This window comes from Patella vulgata, chromosome 2 (assembly GCF_932274485.2).
Source record: "Patella vulgata chromosome 2, xgPatVulg1.2, whole genome shotgun sequence".
NCBI classification, from domain to species: Eukaryota; Metazoa; Mollusca; class Gastropoda; family Patellidae; genus Patella; species Patella vulgata.
The window spans coordinates 76,213,828-76,233,119 of record NC_065880.2 but is presented as its reverse complement, the minus strand read 5'-3'; the positions used below and the strand labels follow the sequence as shown (position 1 = coordinate 76,233,119).

The 19,292-nt window shown below is 37.2% G+C and overlaps 2 protein-coding genes across 2 annotated transcripts; one reads left to right on the top strand and one right to left on the bottom strand.

Moving 5' to 3' along the window:
• Positions 1-438: 438 nt before the first annotated feature.
• On the bottom strand, positions 439-11,332 carry LOC126811986 (uncharacterized). The gene is made up of 9 exons (XM_050538081.2): positions 11,260-11,332; positions 9,310-9,440; positions 7,886-7,993; positions 6,937-7,001; positions 5,572-5,664; positions 4,682-4,927; positions 4,027-4,146; positions 3,705-3,796; positions 439-2,747 (listed from the first exon to the last, which is right to left on the bottom strand). The coding sequence occupies exons 1-9, from the start codon at positions 11,265-11,267 to the stop codon at positions 524-526; spliced, it is 3,087 nt and encodes a 1,028-aa protein (XP_050394038.2). The 5' UTR covers positions 11,268-11,332; the 3' UTR covers positions 439-523.
• Positions 11,333-11,403: 71 nt separating this feature from the next.
• LOC126811991 (glycerol-3-phosphate phosphatase) lies at positions 11,404-16,383 on the top strand. The gene is made up of 2 exons (XM_050538088.2): positions 11,404-11,512; positions 14,361-16,383. Exon 2 carries the CDS (start codon positions 14,374-14,376, stop codon positions 15,430-15,432), a length of 1,059 nt encoding a protein of 352 aa, XP_050394045.2. The 5' UTR covers positions 11,404-11,512; positions 14,361-14,373; the 3' UTR covers positions 15,433-16,383.
• Positions 16,384-19,292: the final 2,909 nt, after the last annotated feature.

The window sequence follows — 19,292 nt, the reverse complement described above, 5'->3', positions numbered from 1 at the left end:
CAGTCCGAAAATGGTTGAATTCTGTTCAATATTTACAAAGATATCATGATGAATTGATAATTACACAACAATTGGTACCCTCTGTAGACACTTTAATCTAGCCAGTGCCACCTTTACATGTTGGCTAATATATTTCCACAGGCATCTTTTAAATCAAAGGCAGAGATTATGTACAGTTGATCATTTGGTTTTCTTTTCTTAAACATACATTATGCAAGAGCTAAATCTGCCTATTGCAGGTCTTTCTTTAGGCCTGAAATGTTACCTAAACTATTAATTACAAAACAAGACCATAATCAATTCTCGATGGCATTGGATTCTTGGCTCATAATGAAGTAATTTGAATGAAATTTTCAATCTTTTCATTTGGCATTATCTATTTTTGAGCTATTATAACAAGAATGGTCAGCTCTTTATCTAAATCTTACATAATGTATCTTTAATTAAATGTTAAATAATCAATCTGACAGCCAGGCTATAGTAACTAAATTCTACAAGAATTACAAGAACAATTAGACGTTATTTATACTACAGTCTCTAAAACTAGTCGTTTCTTAGTTTCTGTTTCCATGGCTTGAGGACTGTCAATGACTGAGTCTATATCTGTTTCGAATCGTTCTATTGATGCTGTGGACATTTGACGTTCCACCAAATTCTTTCTGTTTATCCCATTCTTTCTAACATCTCCTTCATTTTCCTTATCCTCAGAGAAATCCTCAGCCTTGCTGTTCTCGTTGCTTATCTTTTTGTCTTCCTGTTTCAAGTTTTCCCCATCATCAATTGAAAGAATGTTGCTTTTATCTCCGAGAACCCGAGTAATCTCCTTGTCCTCAACCATGATGTTCTCGTTGCTCATCTTATTGTCTTTTACTTCGTCCTCCTTTTTCACCTTTTCCCCATCATCAATTGAAACAATGTTGTTTTTCTCTCCCACATTTTCCCCATCATCAAATGAAAGAATGTTGCTTTGATCTCCCAGAATCTGAGTAGTTTGTTTTGTAATGAGATTCATAACTGGTGGCCTTATTTGAGATTCTTCATCTAGCATACTTTTCACTTGTGGCTCAATTCGAGATTCTTCAACTGGCAGCACCTTATTGATCACTGGCTCAGTCTTTGAGGAAATGAAATCTGCAGTTACAAGCTGAGGAGCTTCATCATCTGAATTTGTCTTCTCGACTAAAGGAGTGGATACGGTTTGAGATTCTGACATGTTTTCCCATGGTGAGGGAGGAGTAGGCCACATCTTTGAGGATTCAAAAACAGAGTCAGGTGTAGCTGCATGTTCAAGTGATTTTGGATCAGGAGGCTGTGGCGTTGGCCAGAGTAGACAAGGATCTGGAGTCCCGGATGTAGTTTTGTAATCGCGAACGAAATCGTACGGTGTTGGAGGAGTGGGCCAAATATCTCCAGTTCTTTTACCTTCATCTTGTTCCTGACCTTCCAGCACGTCATCCAGACATGGTGGTGGAGTGGGCCAGCTTTCTGAACCTGGGGATTTTACTTCAGGGGTTGTTGGAGGTTCGACTTGAATTATTGGAATGGTACCAACAGAATTCTTTTGACCGTTTGAAGAGAATTTACAATATTTAGGATTCCGGGGAGGAGGTGGAGGGGGAGTGGGTAATGAGGATCTTAAAATGGATCCAGTTTTTTTTCCAAATGATTCTTCTTTTTGCTCACTCACTTGAGATGGATCAGAAAGAGTTCTTTTAGGAGTCTGGATGTTTGAGCTTTGTGTTATATCTGGTTGTTTGCTGATGACCCGTCGACATGGTTCAGTTGGATTACGTTTGCGTTGCCTTGTCAGCGGATCTGGTGTACTTGATGATGCTAGTCTGTAGTCAGCCATTTTGGATAAGCGATGTTGGAATTCACTCCCAGCAGGCTCTATTCGTACATCCTCGATGTCTTCTGTTGTGTTCATTAAAGTCTCATCAACTCTTGCACTCCTAGCTTTTATACCTTTCTTCCATTGGTCCATATCCACGTAACTACGGTTACCAGATTTATTAGCGGTATCTAGGTAACTGTTGTTAAGGGTTGTCATATTTAAGGCGGTTATGTTTGTGAAATCGGCAGCCTTCGTCACATCACCCTCAATTATTGTACTTAGCTCTGGTGCACTGGATGCTTTGTTGAGACCCTCTTGACCAGGCACAATAAGATGATGATTAAGTGACTCACTGGATGATCCGGACGTCAAACTAAAATCTGATCCAGAACTAACAATATCAGAGAGTTTGTCCATCTCCACATGATTTCCCGATTTCGTACTAACTTTCCGGTCCAACTGTGTTGCACTCTCATTGGATGTTAGAGAAACTGTTTCCGACTGGTCACTTGATTTTTTCTTTTTGATAGGAACAGCATAAAGATCTTCACAGCTCGATTTGGTGTTGCTGCTGTTAAAAACATCATCGTTGTTGTCCGTTTTCAGTTTTGTCATAAATTTATTTGAGTTGTATGGCGAAGCATAAGTGGGATCGTGCAATTCAACCTCACAATATGTTGGATCATTGGTGTCCATGACAGCATCTTCTACTTCCTTATATGGTATGCTCATGTTATGTTCATCAATTGCTGAGTATTCAGTTGACGTGATGTGTTTTGCAAGAATATCTGGATCAACACCTGGAGATTCTGCTATGTCTGGAAGATTAGGACTTTTAGCTGGATGTACTTTCAGTTCACCCTTCGATGTCCAGGACAGCAATGTTACCTTATAAAGGTTCTCTTCCTTATCTCTGAAAGAAAAAAAACCAAAAAAAAATCATGAATAAATCTCCCATTGAAACCACCATTAGAGATTCACCTTCTTATGTTCCAAATTGACTTCCTTAGGTTAAAGGAGCTAATTTGCTATTCTTTGGCATCCAGGAATGGACACAAATGGGTTGTAATGCATATAATAATGTATTAAACTGATTTACATTCAGTGGTTTCTGTTTTTACTTTAATTTCTAATCATTTATGTTAGGCAAAATATGCGAAGAGTCCAAACTAAATGGCAGTCTACACTGGTAATATTCTTCATTGCAAATATTAAAATTTTCATTTTGTCTTCAAGATTGGATATCAGAAGCCCATATTTTAGGGTAAGATAACAACATCAATGTTGATTTAAAGTGACTGATCATGTCGAAGACTGTGGATGATATTGAGTTTGTGACTTGATTCCTTCAAAGTATGGAGCTGGCTCACTAACCAGGAGATCATGGATTCAATAGATGAGATGAAGAGACCAAGTTCTTGTGTAAACATTGGCATGCATGTAAAAGAACCCTTGGAAGTTGGCAATCCAAGAAATGTATTTAGAAATGCCACTGTCCAAGCCAAATCTCCCTCCTATTATTTGATTGGCAGAATGAACAGTTTCTAGTGTTTTTGATGGTACGAAAAATTGAGTTCCTGTGTAAGCATTAGCATGCACGTAAAAGCAACCTTGAAAGTTGACATTCAAAGAAAAGTATTTAGAAGCATTGCTGTCTGGGCAAAATTTCTCTTATAGCACATTAATTACATGCATGGTGCATGTCCTTCTTGATTAGTCCAGTTGGTGCACAAAAAGAGGACTTAAAACCCCATTTCATTTTCAGAGTTTAAAATAACTTTATTCTGCTGCATGTTGGTAAGCTTAAAAGTGCCATCCCCACCCACCAAGCAATATCCTAGTTAAACCCCTAAAATTATTTCTAACTTACTTTCTACTCTTGGAAGATTTTGATGACCTTGGAGAATCAGACACTGATCCGGATGATTCTGAACTCAAAGAAGCAGACCCAGATGATCCAGACTATAAAATACATAATTATACCAGTTTTAAAAGTGCATATAGGGTAAATAACCAAATTGTAAAAAGACAAATTTTTACATTGTACATGTTTAATCAACATATTTTGTTATTTACTTAAATGAGATTTGACCAATACCCATCTTTTAAAAACAAAATGATCCTAGTTATCCTCAAACTTCCAAGGATGTTGCACGCAATATTACAGAATGTCAACAATAATCAATACAAACCTTTTTACGTCCGTTACTGTCTGATGCCGAACTGTATGTATGAATTGATTGGTCAGAAAATTTGGGTTGATCAACGGATTCTCTACCCATGTTGTTAAATATAGCTTTCCTCTTTAAATCCTTAAAATATAACACAATCTGATGTCAACCAACTCAGTATCCTAAATATAATACAATCTGATGTCAACCATCACAGTATCCTAAATATAATACAATCTGATGTCAACCATTCCAGTATCCTAAATATAATACAATCTGTTGTCAACCATCTCAATATCCTAACTATAATAGAATCTGATGTCAACCATCCCAACTATAATACAATCTGATGTCAACCATCACAGTATCCTAACTATAATACAATATTATGTCAACCATCACAGTATCCTAAATATGACACAATCTGATGTCAACCATCCCAGTATCCTAAATATAACACAATATATGTCAACCATCCCAGTACCATAAATATAAAACAATATTATGTCAACCATCCCAATTTCCTAAAGCTTTGTATGTTTTCTCCAGGACTTCTGGTATCCTTTCACTGCTAAAGACCCCTATGTGCAAGCGATTTATTAAAATAAACCATGTTAGTCCTGAAATGACTGTGTTGTGTGAACCCATTTCTCTCTACACTTGTTTTATAACTTACCAATAAATCATGTCCACTTCCTGGAGTTTTGATGACGGGTGTTGGACTACCTGGTGTTTTACCAAATGTTGAAAATGGGGAGTCAGATAAAATAGAGCCCTCATGACTCAGATCAATTGTCTGGGGGAAACTAACAGAGTTAGGGAATGGGGATTCATCAAGTGATGACACAAAGTTAAATCTCTGTTTACTAAGGCCTTGTTGATTTGGGGGAGTCTCACAGCTCAATGTTCCTCGATAATATTTCTGAAAAACAACAAAAAATAAATGAATTACATTATGGATGTGCTAAGACCTACTCTTATATCGAAATTCAACTACCAAGGGATTTTTTATGTCCACGCCAATGTGTACATGGGATCTCGATTTAACTAATGCGAACGACTAGACAGCTGTGCTTGTCAGACCCTGTGGCCTGCACCACTCTGACAAGGGGAAACCACACCTGGAATCCTGATGAACTTTCTCAGCCAACACCTGGCTGGAGTGATTAAAGAGAAAAAATGAAATTAATACCCATTGGGGATAATAGGTGGAAGAGAAAAAATAATTTGTTTTTAATTCTCTAGCACAATAAACAGAGGATTCTCATAGATTGTGTAAAGAAGAATAGCGAAGGCCAAGGGCACACAGACAGCCACGGGCCAGGACACACAGAATAGCCAACGGTCAAAGAGATAGAATAGCCAACGGTCAAGAAAACAGAATATCCAAGGTCAAGGAGACAGAACAGCCAAGGTCAAGGAGGCAGAATAGCTAAGGGCAACGACACAGTATAGCCAAGGACACAGAATTTCCAAGGGCCAGGACATGGAATATCGAAGGACACCTAACAGCCAAGAGCAAGGACACAGAATAATAATAACATGAAAAGTATTTAGAAAACAAACCTGAGCCAGTTTTCGTTTATTCCACAATTTAACAAAAGATTTAAAATATGATTTCGCTTTTGGTGACTTGATATCTGTGATTGTTTTATGTTTCTGTAAGATATAATAATAAATAATGTAGTTACCTCCCTTAGAAAATTGGTGTGGTCTAGTTTCAGACTGGATGGGGAGGAGATCAAGCCAGTTCGGGTGGTCATTTCCAAATGGAAATTCTGGGTCGAGGTTACCATTGAATTAGGGTTACCTATCCGTCCATCTAACCTTAACCCTTGCAGTGTCTAGCTCTGCATGTCTTGATGCGCCATTTGCATGTTCCACTTAAATTTCAAATCTCTCATGGCTTAATCCACAATAATATATACTCAGACTGATTATTTAAGATTTTATTTAAGATACATGAGTTAAGAATTTAATAAAGAGTTGGCCATTCCTGGTATAATAATTCAAAATTAGATGATAAAATTGGAAAATATTGAAAATTTCAGTCAAATACAGTAGAACTTGTATTAAGCCAGCACCCAAGAGAAATTTAAAAATGGAGGTGCTCTTTGACTAGAGGTATCCAATATTTCCCCAACCCCTACCAAAAAAAATAAAGATATAGATTGCATATATTTTTTTATTCATGTAGTATAACAATAACGATACATGTACTTTGTGAACTCAAAGTAGTCGCGTATACATGTTTGTTTAGTAATACTGGATCACTTTGACACGTTCTTCAAGTGTCAAAACTTTTAGTAGGTGTAAGAACTTTATGAGGCGTAGTAATATTAGACATATTGATAAACAATGTCTTATCAATTCAGACTCTTTCTTATATATCATCATTGGCTTGGATATGAATAGAATATTGATTAATGGTTAAAATTAGCAGCTTGGGGTGTGAGTAAACTTGTTAAGCGAGTAAATCGTGTCAAGATTAGTGACAGTTCAGTCTCGTTCGCTCAAGCGAGAACGTGATTCTCCAAGATTCACTATGATGTGCTCGCTTAATGGATGAAATAGCATGATCTTGGGCTAATATAGATGCCTATTGCACGCGTTGAACAAGTGCGTGTTTAATAAGGGTTAAATTACTTAAAAATTGCTCCGGGGGATTTTTTGGTGCTCGTTGAAGCAAGTGTTCCCTGATTAGGAGTGCATGTCCGAGCAAGTTCTACTGTACTTAATTCTGAACGGAGTTGTCACTGTTGGAAGTTTGGACTAGAAATAGGCATCCACTGTGTCCGCACCGTCTACGAAAATTGTAGATCGTTTGATTGACAGACGATAACTCCACCCATATATTCTTGATTATCAAGTAACATTCTTAATGGCTACTGTACATCAAGTTAGAAATGATAAAATTGTAGAAGAATTTACCTCTTCAGTTAACCATAATTTGAATTCTGTCTGTTTACTTAAATAGTCCTCCATTGTAATTTTATCTAAATTGAAAAATATATCAAAAATTATTTTGGAATTATATCTATACATGTACATACATGTATTAACTTTTACATGCTGGTAGACCTCTAAAAATTAAAATATCTCTTTCAAAATAAATTCTCATAGTGTTTGATAATTTCAACAATGGTTGAGATCCACACCTCTGGTAACAATATTACAGAAACACTTCCGTTTACCAAGATAAAACCTCAGACAATCTTAAAATTTGTTAAAAAACAAAAACATTAAGTATCCTTAACACAAATTTTTTGCTTATCTCCCTTATATAAATGTGAAAGGGAGTGTGGTTTAAAGATACATTATGGAAGATTAGATAACGAGTTGGTGGTTCTCACTATAATAGTTAAAAACTAGATAATGTAAAGGCAATTTGCTAAAAATTTCAGTCAAAATGATCCACTATGAACCAAGAAATAAGCGATCGAAAGTTCCGCATAGCCTCGGTCATCATTACTAAATCGAGACGGAAAGTTATGCAGCAAATCGGATCATAATCCAACAATTGTCGCAGGCTAGTGTTGACACCGAGAGTTGATTATGGTCTGAATACGTTAATTAATGTCTAATTAATAGTTTATATAACATTTCAGGCCTAAAGAAAGACCTACAATAAGCCGATTTAGCTCTTGCATAATGTATGTTTAATATAGGCCAAGCCTGTTCCCCTATCCCATTCAGATACCTTGAATAAAATTAAATTATAGTTTAAAAAAAAACAGAAAAAAAGTGAAGCTAGCAGAATATGATGATACCATGTGCAAATTATAATTATAGGGTTTCTTTTAGGTCGGGGGGGGGGGGGGGGGGAGCTCTGGTTTTCTTATTCGTTTCATGCACTGGCTGTTGATATAATAATACAAACTGTGTTTAATCTTCTTCTCAAAGTCTTTTTCACGTTTTCTCTGTCTACGGATGGATTTCCGTGCAAACAATCTCTGACTTCTGGAGGCTTTGGGAATATCTTCTTCATCTACAATTGAAAAGAAACAGTACAAAAATACAGCACATATCACTGAAAGTAAACAGTACATACAATAAACACTGGATGTCGAAAATATCTAACATGCTTGATGCGGGCGATTGAGCGATTGGTTCGCAGAGTAGAATCAGTGACTCCGTGAATGGGCACAAAGGTGATTTTTTTAAGCCATTTTAAAAAATCAGTAAGACAGGGCAAATAAATACACTCGTTTGTCCAAGGCTTAAGTATGCAATTAGGACTATGACTTGGGTTCTTTTGCGTGCATGCCAACATGTATACTGACCAAGGTTTTCGTCCCAGCCAGATGATGTTTCTTGTCAGATTCTCCATCCTCCATACTGACAAGGGGGAAACCACTCTAAAAAAAGTTGAGGAACTTTCTCTGACAATACTGGGATCAAATCCAGGATCTTGTGGTTAGTGAGCCATCACTAAACCATTGTTGCTTCCTACTTGAAGTGTCTGTGTAGTTTGTCTTATCCGCAGGTTTACCTTAACGGTTCTGTTCTGTGTGTAGTGGAAGCAATCTGATTAAAATAAAGATCTATATTTCGTTCCGTATTTTATACTTGCGATTGCCTACATTACATGAAGATCTGACCGGTTGTTGCGATAGGTCACGTCAGAGATCATACGAGCAGCTTTTGAGCCTATGACGTCAGACATTTGATTAACCAATCAGCATTGATGTTACTAGTGGATTACCCTCAGTTCCAGGCAAAACACGCCTAAAGCTCGCCATAACAGACCGTTTCATTGGCTAATACCTCACACTATTCAGAACAAGTCAATGATAACAACTCTTCCAGATCCTAGCCTAGTAAAGACAAGTAAAATGAAATTTTGAACTATAAAAACGAAACGAAATAGGATCTGTGTTTTAATCAGATTGTAGTGGAAGGGGTTGGATGGCCGAATGGTTAGCATGTGCGTGCTGTATCGTAAGGTCTGTCACTGAGTCAAGTGGCATGGTTTCGATTCCCCGGTTGCACGTGACAAGTAGGGTCGTCTGTTCAATCTCGTGGGTTTTCTCCAGTTCTCTCCTACTGCTAAAGACCCCTACACGCATGCGAATTATTGAAATAAAATTGAACCGTGTGTTAGCCCCAAAATAAACTAGTTTATGTAGTGCAATACTGCTGCACTTACAATTATAGAAAGAAAGATTCCTTCGTTGACAGAATAGATCATGCCCCATAACATCACCATAGATCCTACCCCCAACTCCTTTGGCACCCACTAACTAACCCCTACAACGCAACAACAGGAATACGGAGCTGAGTGTAACACAACTGTATCAGTACCTGTTTCTGATGATCCTGTGGAATCCTGGGATACATTTGATGAGTCTTCGGTGGTACCAGGGCTGCTGATGGATGGACAGGATGTGCTTACCTGTGACGATTGAGATAAATTACTCTTCTTTCTTAAAAGGCTGAAAAATATCAAAACACTCCGATTCAAGAAATGAAATGTGGTTTAACATCCTACTGTTCTGCTTCGACTGGGCTAATGAAGACGGCATACGTCATACAGTGTGCTACGAGGGAAATTTTGCCCAGGCAGCAGCACTATCCTGCCAAGGGATCTTTTACATGCACACCAATGTATACACAGGTCGTTGGCTTTTCGTCCCATCCGAATGACTAGACAGCTGTCCTTGTCAGGTCCATCGTCCTGCGCCACTAACAAGGGGACACCACACCGGAAAATCCTGATGATGAACTTTCTTGGCCAATGCAGGGATCGAAAATGCGACCAGCATCTTACCCACTTAGCCACCGTGGCTCGGATTCAAGAAATAAAATGTATTATGAAATAGGGTTTAGCATATCTGCACCAACTGGGCTAATGAAGACGGACATAATCCATGCAGATTGACCAGTGGTGTATTTGATGAGGCTTTGCATGCCAGGCTTTATGTTTATGTCCTGTACTACTGACAAGGGAGTATACATGTATCAGCCTGACAAATTCCAAGTAACTTTCTCTGACAATACTGGGATTGAACTCTGGTTAACTTCCAGCTTAGTGAGCCACATACTCTCCAAGCCACATGAGTGGATCTCTTTAAGATGAAAACCACCATATGTATTTATACTAATTTACATTCAACCTTTTAAAATTTGTTTTGCAATTTTTAATCAGTTATGTTCGGCTAAATACTTGAGCCGTCCAACTTGAATATGGCAGTCATTTGTGTCTAGTTTAGTTCTGTTTATGAGTATGGTTTGACATTTCACTTTTGCACTGACGGTTTGCCTTTTTCATCAAGGCACATTATTGCAAATGGCACTCGAGTTCTATGAGAGAAGAGTGAAAACAACATCACAGACTGAGTTTAAAATGTTCATAATTTATAATTGTGCCTTAAATATTGGGTATCAGGAGGTCATATATTTCCAAAAGATAAGAATATTGATACTGACTGAAATGGACCAATGTTAAAGAAGCATTACATGTATGTAAGATTTAGATAAAGAGCTGGCCGTATTACTAGAATGTAGTTCAAAAATAGCTAATACAAAATGAATACATTGAAAATTTCATTCAAATTTATACTTTATTCTGAGCAAAGTTATCAATGTTTGTAGTTTTGACAAGATGTGTCTATTGATTGTTTATTACCGTAACTACCATACTGGTTGTTCAAGTCATAGCCTCGCTTTTCCATTTTTAAATTAAATTTTCCGCGCTATATAAATTAATTATTATTATCATTATTAATAAATACTAATTAATAGTTTATATAACATTTAAAGCCCAAAGAAAGACCTGCAATGGGCAGATTTAGCGCTTGAATAATGCCTATCATTTTTGAAATATTATATTCCATTTTACAAGCTCATGATAGCTGGGCATGTGACATGTCATGTTCATATTGTATAAATCCTGCTCTATTCCTCATCAGTGACTGACAGTAAATGTGTGGATTATTTATTATAACCTACCCACGTCTGGATGAGCATAAAGAAAATACATATGTATAACTCACAGTGAATTATAACAGAGGTTTGGCATAATACACTATAGTTATTGAATGTTTAATTACATAACATTTTGAACATGTAAACATTGTACAACAATGTTCAAATTCTGTTGCGCGTATTATTTGAAAACGACTTTTACGTTAAGCTACTTCCAAAGAAATTAATCCAAAAAATTATCTGAATTCTCAATAAAAAGAAATCTCATTTATTCGACGATTTAATCAAACTGATGATAGGTATGAAAGAGAATAGATCAATAACAACCTAAACATTTCGACTGTTGGCTGTCAAATCTTCAAGTTTAATTTCGGCGCCTCACATTCCATATACACTTAAAATGATGACGTCAATTATCATGTCTTGATTATCCAGTGCACGGTGAATCTTAGCTGACAAAATAAATAAAAGCGTGTCTGGATAACAGAGATGACAATTTCGTGACGTAGTACACAAGCACCTGTCAACGTAACCTACTATTGACATCTTGACATTGCTCTGAAGGATTCGTCTGCTTTAGGTATAGTACAAGGATTATTTTCTACAACATTGTGTCTATTTTTTGACAATTAAGAAGTGTCCTGCATTTTGGAAACATTTTATACGGGAGGTGTGTTTAATTCAAATCATATAAAGTTACGTATCATTGAATGACTAAACAGATGATGTTGCGGAAGACGGTCAAAGCGGGATAACTCCCATTTTACTAAAGCAAGTCCTCAGACTTCTTCAGGTGTCAGACAAATAATTATCTCCTCATTGGCTGCAATGTTAAATCCATTACACTGGTCATTTCTGGGACTAACATATGGTTCAATTGTATTTCAATAATTTACTTGCCTTTAGTGGTCTATATCAGTGGGAGGAAACTGGATAAGTAGCGGATAATGGATGTCATGGCTTAATCTGTTACTGTGTGAACCATCGTAAATTTTAAACGGATTTCTTCGATTATGAACAAACTACTTAACTACTATAAACTTACCTGTGTGTTTGTAATGAACTCCCGTTCGATAAAATCCATTGCACAACTAATTATCACAACGATGAGAACAAGTTCTCTCTTGAAAAATTTGAAAATTTACTTGTAATTTCAACAATGTCTTCGTGACGTATTGATCGAATCCAATATACCTGTTGCGGGGGTTGGTTAACATTGAAAGATAGTTTGACAGCGCGATCATTTTGATCGTATATGGGTTTGGGCGACGAAAAATATCAATTGAAGGCAATTACATAGGAGATTTATATGGAAACCATTGATCGCCAGTCTATCAAATTTTCTTCACAATTAAAATATCACTGATTGCACGGATACTCGTAAAAATAAAGTCATGAATAAACTATAAATATCCTATCTTCTTTATGTTATAAATAATTTAACAAGGATCATGAAGCTTATTTTTATACGCATTCTTTCGATCGAATAATAACCGCTTCAGTAACATCTTTAAGCGTGTTGCGGCAGCCCTCAGCGTGTCTATTGCCGTATTGGGTGCCCGGGTGGGTATATAATGCTACTAAGCCCGTATGACCCCGTAAGAAGCGGAACATTAATTCTCGATTCGACAGTTTTGACCGAAGTGTGATAAAGCCCGTAAAACGAATGTATAGTTGTGTTTGTGCGGCATGCGTGTTCAAAAGTAAATAATCCCATCCGAGTCGCTAATGAAATAACTAGAACAAAATATTTCAAAAAGTAAAGCTATAAAATTTGCAGAGATTTTACTAGAATGTAAAAGACGGTAACTAAATACAGGAATGCGGGTAGTTATGTGTGCGAACGCTCAAACTCAATGCCAATTGTCGTAGGTATCCAGACCACTCGGACCAAAGACTACTCGGACTAAGACCAGTCGGACCAAAACAAGACCAGTCGGACCAATTAAATTATATTATAAGGCTAGACAATATGCTATTTATTTATTATTAAATCACAATACAAAGAAGCAAATAATTCTTATACGGAATTCTTATATTTAGAGTTGTTTGGTTCAATTTTGTGTACGGAAAATAAATCAACGATTAGTTTTAAAATTAATTAATAATGGTGCCAAAAAAAAATATCAATCTAATTTTTCTTTACTCTTGCAATGAGACTCGGTATGTCCAGACTTTTGACAGTTTCTACATATACGGGTATACTGTTCTTGTCTGATAGCCTAATTTTACTTTTTCCACATACGCGGTATCCCCAGTGGTTTCATTCCGTTCTACCCCACTAACCCCTGGGTTACTATATATGGGGGGGGGGGGAGGTGGAGACACGTTTTCAAGTTATCCGCCCTTGATGCGTTAATATAAACAGCACATAATAATACGAAGACCGGACGTTTATATGCCCCTTTTTAAACGTGACTACAAGTGTGGTTCTCGATATTTTGCGATTTGGAATACAATTATCAATTTATTCAAACAACACGTTATTATTAGTTCGAGTAGTCATATTAAAACACACACAATTATCAATTTATTCAAATAACACTTTATTATTGGTTCGAGTAGTCATATTAAAATAAACACAATTATCAATTTATTAAAATAACACTTTATTATTGGTTCGAGTAATTATATTAAAACAAACGCAATTATCAATTTATTAAAACAACATTTTATTATTGGTCCGAGTCGTCTTTCTGTTGGGTCCGAATAGTCTTTTTGTATGGTCCGAGTAGTCTATTTGTTTGGGCTGAGTGGTCTATCAGTTGGTCCGACTAGTCTTGAACCGAGTGGTCTTTGGTCCGAGTGGTCATGGATTCTTGTCGTAATTGTACTTGAATTTCCTATGCTGTCACCCCTAATACGAAATGATATCTTCCGCAGAGTGACGTAACCATCTTCCATATTGGTATTTTTCTCTGGGAAAAGTTTGTGATATTTCAATTTTTCAAGAGAGAACTTGTTTTCATCGTTGTGATAATTAGTTGTGCAATGGATTTTATCGAACGGGAGTTCATTACAAACACACAGGTAAGTTTATAATAACCAAAGTTAAGTAGTTTGTTCATAATCGAAGAAATCCGTTTAAAATTTACCAAGACTCAGACAGTAGTTCGTCTGTCTGAGGCATTAAGCGTCTAATTCACTAATATTTTTTTTGTCGGGGTTGGCCGAGAAAGTTACTTGAGATTTTCTGGGGCGGTTCTCCATGTCTGTGGTGCAGGACGGAGGGCCTGTCATGGCAGTGTCTAGTCATTCGGATGGCACAGAAAACCGAGGTCCCGTGTGTACACATAACTAAAAGAACCCCTGACAATTAGAATTTTAAATAAGAGTATAAGTCGTAGCACAGTCGGCACAGACCAACAGATAGGACGTTAAACCTATTTCATTTCTTTTGTCTGACTAATTCATAATGGCTATTTCAGATACACACCAAATATGGCATTTGCACCAGGCAGTGGGAGAATTACAAGACACGTTCTTTCCCGGCTGAAGGCTGGACTACCTTTGATTGGAAATATACGAATGATCAATCACAGGCCAAACCACAATACTGAACAGTTACAGAGAGACTTCTCAGAGAACCGTTTAGGTATAAAGGAAATTACCAAAAATAATTCGGAAGAATTCTTATCTCATTACGATTCAATCTTCTTAGACTGTGATGGCGTTTTATGGAGAACAGATCACGTGACACCGATCCCAGGTATCCCTGCTGTGATGCGAAAACTGCGGGATTTGGGAAAACAAATCTTGTTTGTTACTAATAATAGCATTTTATCTCGTGACCAGTGGTATCAGAAATACCTAAAATACGATTTTGATCCGGGTAAAATGGAAAACATATTTTGTGTGGCATACGCTACGGCAGTTTATTTACGCGACGTCTTAAAGATAACCGGATATGTGTATAACGTCGGTTCTGTGGGCATGGAAAGGGAGCTAACTCTAGCCGGTATTAAAAACATAGGAACTGGTGAAGACCCAGAAAAGCCAAGTCCATACGTAAAAGATCTGTTAAATATGACCTTTAGAAACGATGTCCAGGCAGTTGTAATAGGCTTTGACGAGTTTTTTAATTACACGAAACTTTATAAAGCAGCTAGCTACCTCACTGACCCAGCCTGTCATTTTGTCAGCGCCAGCAGTATCGGGTTTGGTACAGGAGTAATGATTGGCCCTAACAGATTACAGCCGTTTACAGGACCAATCGTTAGTGCCGTTAAAACGGTGTCTAAACGAGAACCCATATTGATAGGTAAACCTGGCTATCACATGTTTGAATGTATAAAAGCTACCCATCCTCGAATAGACACGTCACGCTGTCTTATGATAGGCGATAGTATAACAGCCGATGTTGGTTTCGCTAAATCTACTGGCATGGATTCAGCGTTTGTTTTGAGTGGGTCGGGAACATTTGACCACGTTAAACAGAACCCACATCTCGTCCCAGATTTTTACATGGATTCATTGGTTGAACTGAACTATGATAGTTAACCAACAACTACTAGCTATAGTGAAGGAGGTAGCAAAGATTTAATTAACATCTCAAGTATAAAAGGTGTGAGGCCTGGAATCAGTAGATGTTTGATCAGGACCCCAACAACCCAATTCATAAGTAATGCTTTGGGGGAAAAACACCAGGGGCGCTGTACACATTACGGCCAAAATTGATTTTTTACACATCCATGAAACGAAAGCGGTGTCAAAATGTATCTCAGGTTCGCTTAATTTAATCTTTGCTATCCCATTGACTATACATTTGTAAAGGGATTGGTTCATAAATATATCAGTGTTCACTAATAACTATCATAGAGACTGTTAAAGGGATTTTCCACAAGGTTTCCATCAATTTCATCGCTTGTAACACAAATAAAAAACAATGACATCACTTCTGAGTTTAATCAAAACATAATTTCTCGCTTAATAAATCTTTCTTTTCTTGTTACACTTCTAAATATATATTTAAATTTTATGGAACCCTTGTTGAAAATCGTCGGTCTACCCATTTAAAATTAATGAAGCTCACCCAATTACAAAATGAACGTCTATATTCTTATTATTATTACTTAACATATCCCCGGAGCAAAGACAACCACGTACCTTGACAACAACGGGACCATACTATGTATCTTTCTCCGACAACCTACATTTTATGAGGTTTGCGGAACCTGCTATAAGGTCATTGAAAAATGCAATTTTTACAGAGCGTTCAAATATGACAAAAATGTTTAAACATTTAAAGAAACATTATAGTTTAATTAGAAAACATCAACTTCAAATTTGACTGTTGATTACATTTTTAGATTGTTGAAGAAAATGGCGCCCCTCTTACGACGTGATAACGACGCCACAACCAGATTGGTTGACATCGGGTTGACGTCTGGGATAGTATTAAATTAATGCAGACTTGAAATGACAATAAGTTATAATTAGTTCAATATTAAGGACTAAGGCTGACCTTAAAAATATCTTTGTTTCGCCTAACGCGACCGACTAACTAAAACCACCCCCGACTTAAATTATTTTATTGCACTTTTCCACGATCTTTTTATTTTATTTTGTGTGTCAACCTGAAATATATCACGAGAGTTATTTCCCTTTACTATGGCTATAGTTTGATTCATTATTGAAACTGGTTGATCAAGACGAAAGCGTCATAGGTGTCGCTTCTCAACAAAATGGTTGCAGACGAATACACGTCCATTCCCACGAAATGATTCTGCTTCTATGTCTGTGGTGCGTAGTTTTAAACATGACGACGATATTTTCAATATCCGTTTTCGAGAAAAATGAAGGCACAACCCGCAGTATCGTTAAAAACGTGTTGAAGGAGTTTCACACTTCAAGTTCGTCGCAAATCGTTTGCGAGTCGGGCATCACGAAAAATTCCCGACGTCATTCACTCATTTATTTTTTTGCCAATTGAATAAAGAAGACGAATGTTTCCACCCGGAAAATTATTAAGCTGTCAAATTAGCTCTTAAGTTTAATAAAAAAAACTTTCAGTTCGTTACTTTTTACGTCAGACCCCAAATTCATTAAACAAAATTAATGAATCTGTAGTATACAGCTAATAAGTTTTCTGTATTGATTTCTCTAACTTTAAAAAAAAAATCTGAAAAAAAACCGACCTACCGACCCTTCTCCTCGATTGTGGGTCGGGTTTGGTGAAACAAAGATATTTTTAAGGTCAGCCTAATATATTTTGTTTTAGGGTGGGGGAGGTGATAGAAGAAACTTAAAGAATAATTTGGTGTATGTGATTTTCTTCTAGTGTGTTGTCTCATTAACGTACTCACGTTCTAATAGGTGAACTAAACCCAAAATGGTATCGGACACTTGGTTTCTGTATGCTTGTGTCTTGTGCGGTTCTTCTGCACTTACTAGTAGTCACGTGAAACTAATCTGAATCCCGGTGATTCGTGTTCGTAGTTTTTATACTGTAGTTACGTGCTCACTATGCAGGAGATTATGTGTTCATGCATTACCCGGTCGATAAAGTTCTAGTCTGACGGAATCCTGACAGTGATCGGCATCTGGCCGTTCGGACGGGACGGAATATCAATGTCCCATTACACGTTGACCGGTACGCAAAAGACCCACTGGCATTGCAATAAGTACATACAAAACGTGTCAATGTATAAAATCCAGTGCAATCGACAGCTTTATCTTGGCCCAGATTAAATATCCAGATGGATCACTTTCAAATTACAAACAGAAAAACGGAACAGTTAGCCTGTTCACGACCTCGTATGATTTGTAATTTATCTTACTGGTATGGTTTTGAAGATTATTGATGTTACGTGATATTAATTTAAATGATATTTTGTTGAGATATATTTTACAAGTTGTGTACATTACCAGACTAGCCGTCCCTCGGGCATAATTTTATCAAATCAACTTTATTTTATTTTGTCTGGTAGTTTATTTTAATTGATCAGGGATTGTTTTATTATTATCAACGTAGATGTTCGTTTGGTGGCTCATCCATTCTCACATTTAGGGACCTATCATTCATGGGCAGCTACATTGAACTAGTTCGACGCGTTTGTCTCTTATTTTTAACCCTTTGATGGTATCATGACTGAATTGGTCAGAGACTTCTCAAAATTGCTGAATCCTCTTAAAGTTTTGAACACTGAGCTAAAATAGGACCCTATTGGTCTTGCCGTGAATTATCAACTACACAATGACAAAGGAGGTCATCTGTAGTCATATTACGTAAAATGTGTCATAATATTATATTACGTAAAATGTGTCATAATTATGTTAAATGTGTCATTTTTAGATACATATTTTCTTGGTAGCTAGCATTTATTTAACAATCAGTAACTATATATTTGAATACTGAAGTCTACTTGTATATTTTATTGAGATTATCTGGAAATATATAATTATATACAAATACAACTAAATTTGTTTTATTTTCAATATTGTCCTCCAGTAATTATATGTGTAGGACGGAGGACCTGGCAAGTAATAGCGTCTAGTTGTTCGGATGGGACGACATCACCAAAGGCGTACACAATCTGATTAAAACACAGATCCTATTTAGTTTCGTTTTTTATAGTTTTGTAGTCTTTACTACACTATTTTACCGGAGATTTGGTTGAAGGGAGTGATAAGCCAATCAAACAGTCTGCTACGTCGACTTTTTGCACGGAACTATGGGTAAACCACTAGAAACGAAATATAGATCTGTATTTTAATCAGATTGAGGCGTAGGGGATCGATAAAGGTGTCGGGCGGGGGCGGGGGACAGAACCTGAAATGCTCGAAAGTATGTCGGCTTACAGACGACGGTACCGGTTGTCTGCGCGGAGCGGAGCTTACCGTGTAGCCCCCGCCCCGAAGAAAATTTGGAAAATTCGATGGCGGCAAACGCGTTTTATTGGCGCGAATCGTGATAGTGGGAGAGAGAGAGAGAAATGGGGTTTAACGTCCACTCGACACAAACGAGGTCATTTCGGGACTAATATGGTTTAATTTTATTTCAATAATTCGCTTGCGCGTAGGGGTCTTTAGCAGTGGGAGGAAACCGGAGGACCCGGAGAAAACCCACGAGGTTGGACAGGCGACCCTACTCCTTGTCACGTACAACCGTGGATTCGAAACCACGCCAGTTGAATCAATGACAGACTTTATGATACAGCGCGCGCACGCTAACCATTCAGCCATCCAACCCCTCTCGTGATAGTGGGAACCCCAGCATTAAGACGACTGTGTTTAACCTCTTCTATTACTATCGTAACACCCCACTGGTTTGCACGAATAAACATGAATAGTCAGACCTTTAATTCCCCTTGATGCCGTCACATGTGAAGAAATAAAATAGATATTTGAGTAACTTCCTT

Coding starts and splice junctions, on each gene's coding strand:
- LOC126811986 (XM_050538081.2), bottom strand. Junction 7,994..9,309: donor CACAGGATCATCAGAAACAG/GTACTGATACAG, acceptor TTTCAATTGTAG/ATGAAGAAGATATTCCCAAA. Junction 5,665..6,936: donor AATTATGGTTAACTGAAGAG/GTAAATTCTTCT, acceptor TATATCTTACAG/AAACATAAAACAATCACAGA.
- LOC126811991 (XM_050538088.2), top strand. CDS start 14,374: ATGGCATTTGCACCAGGCAGTGGGAGAATTACAAGACACGTTCTTTCC.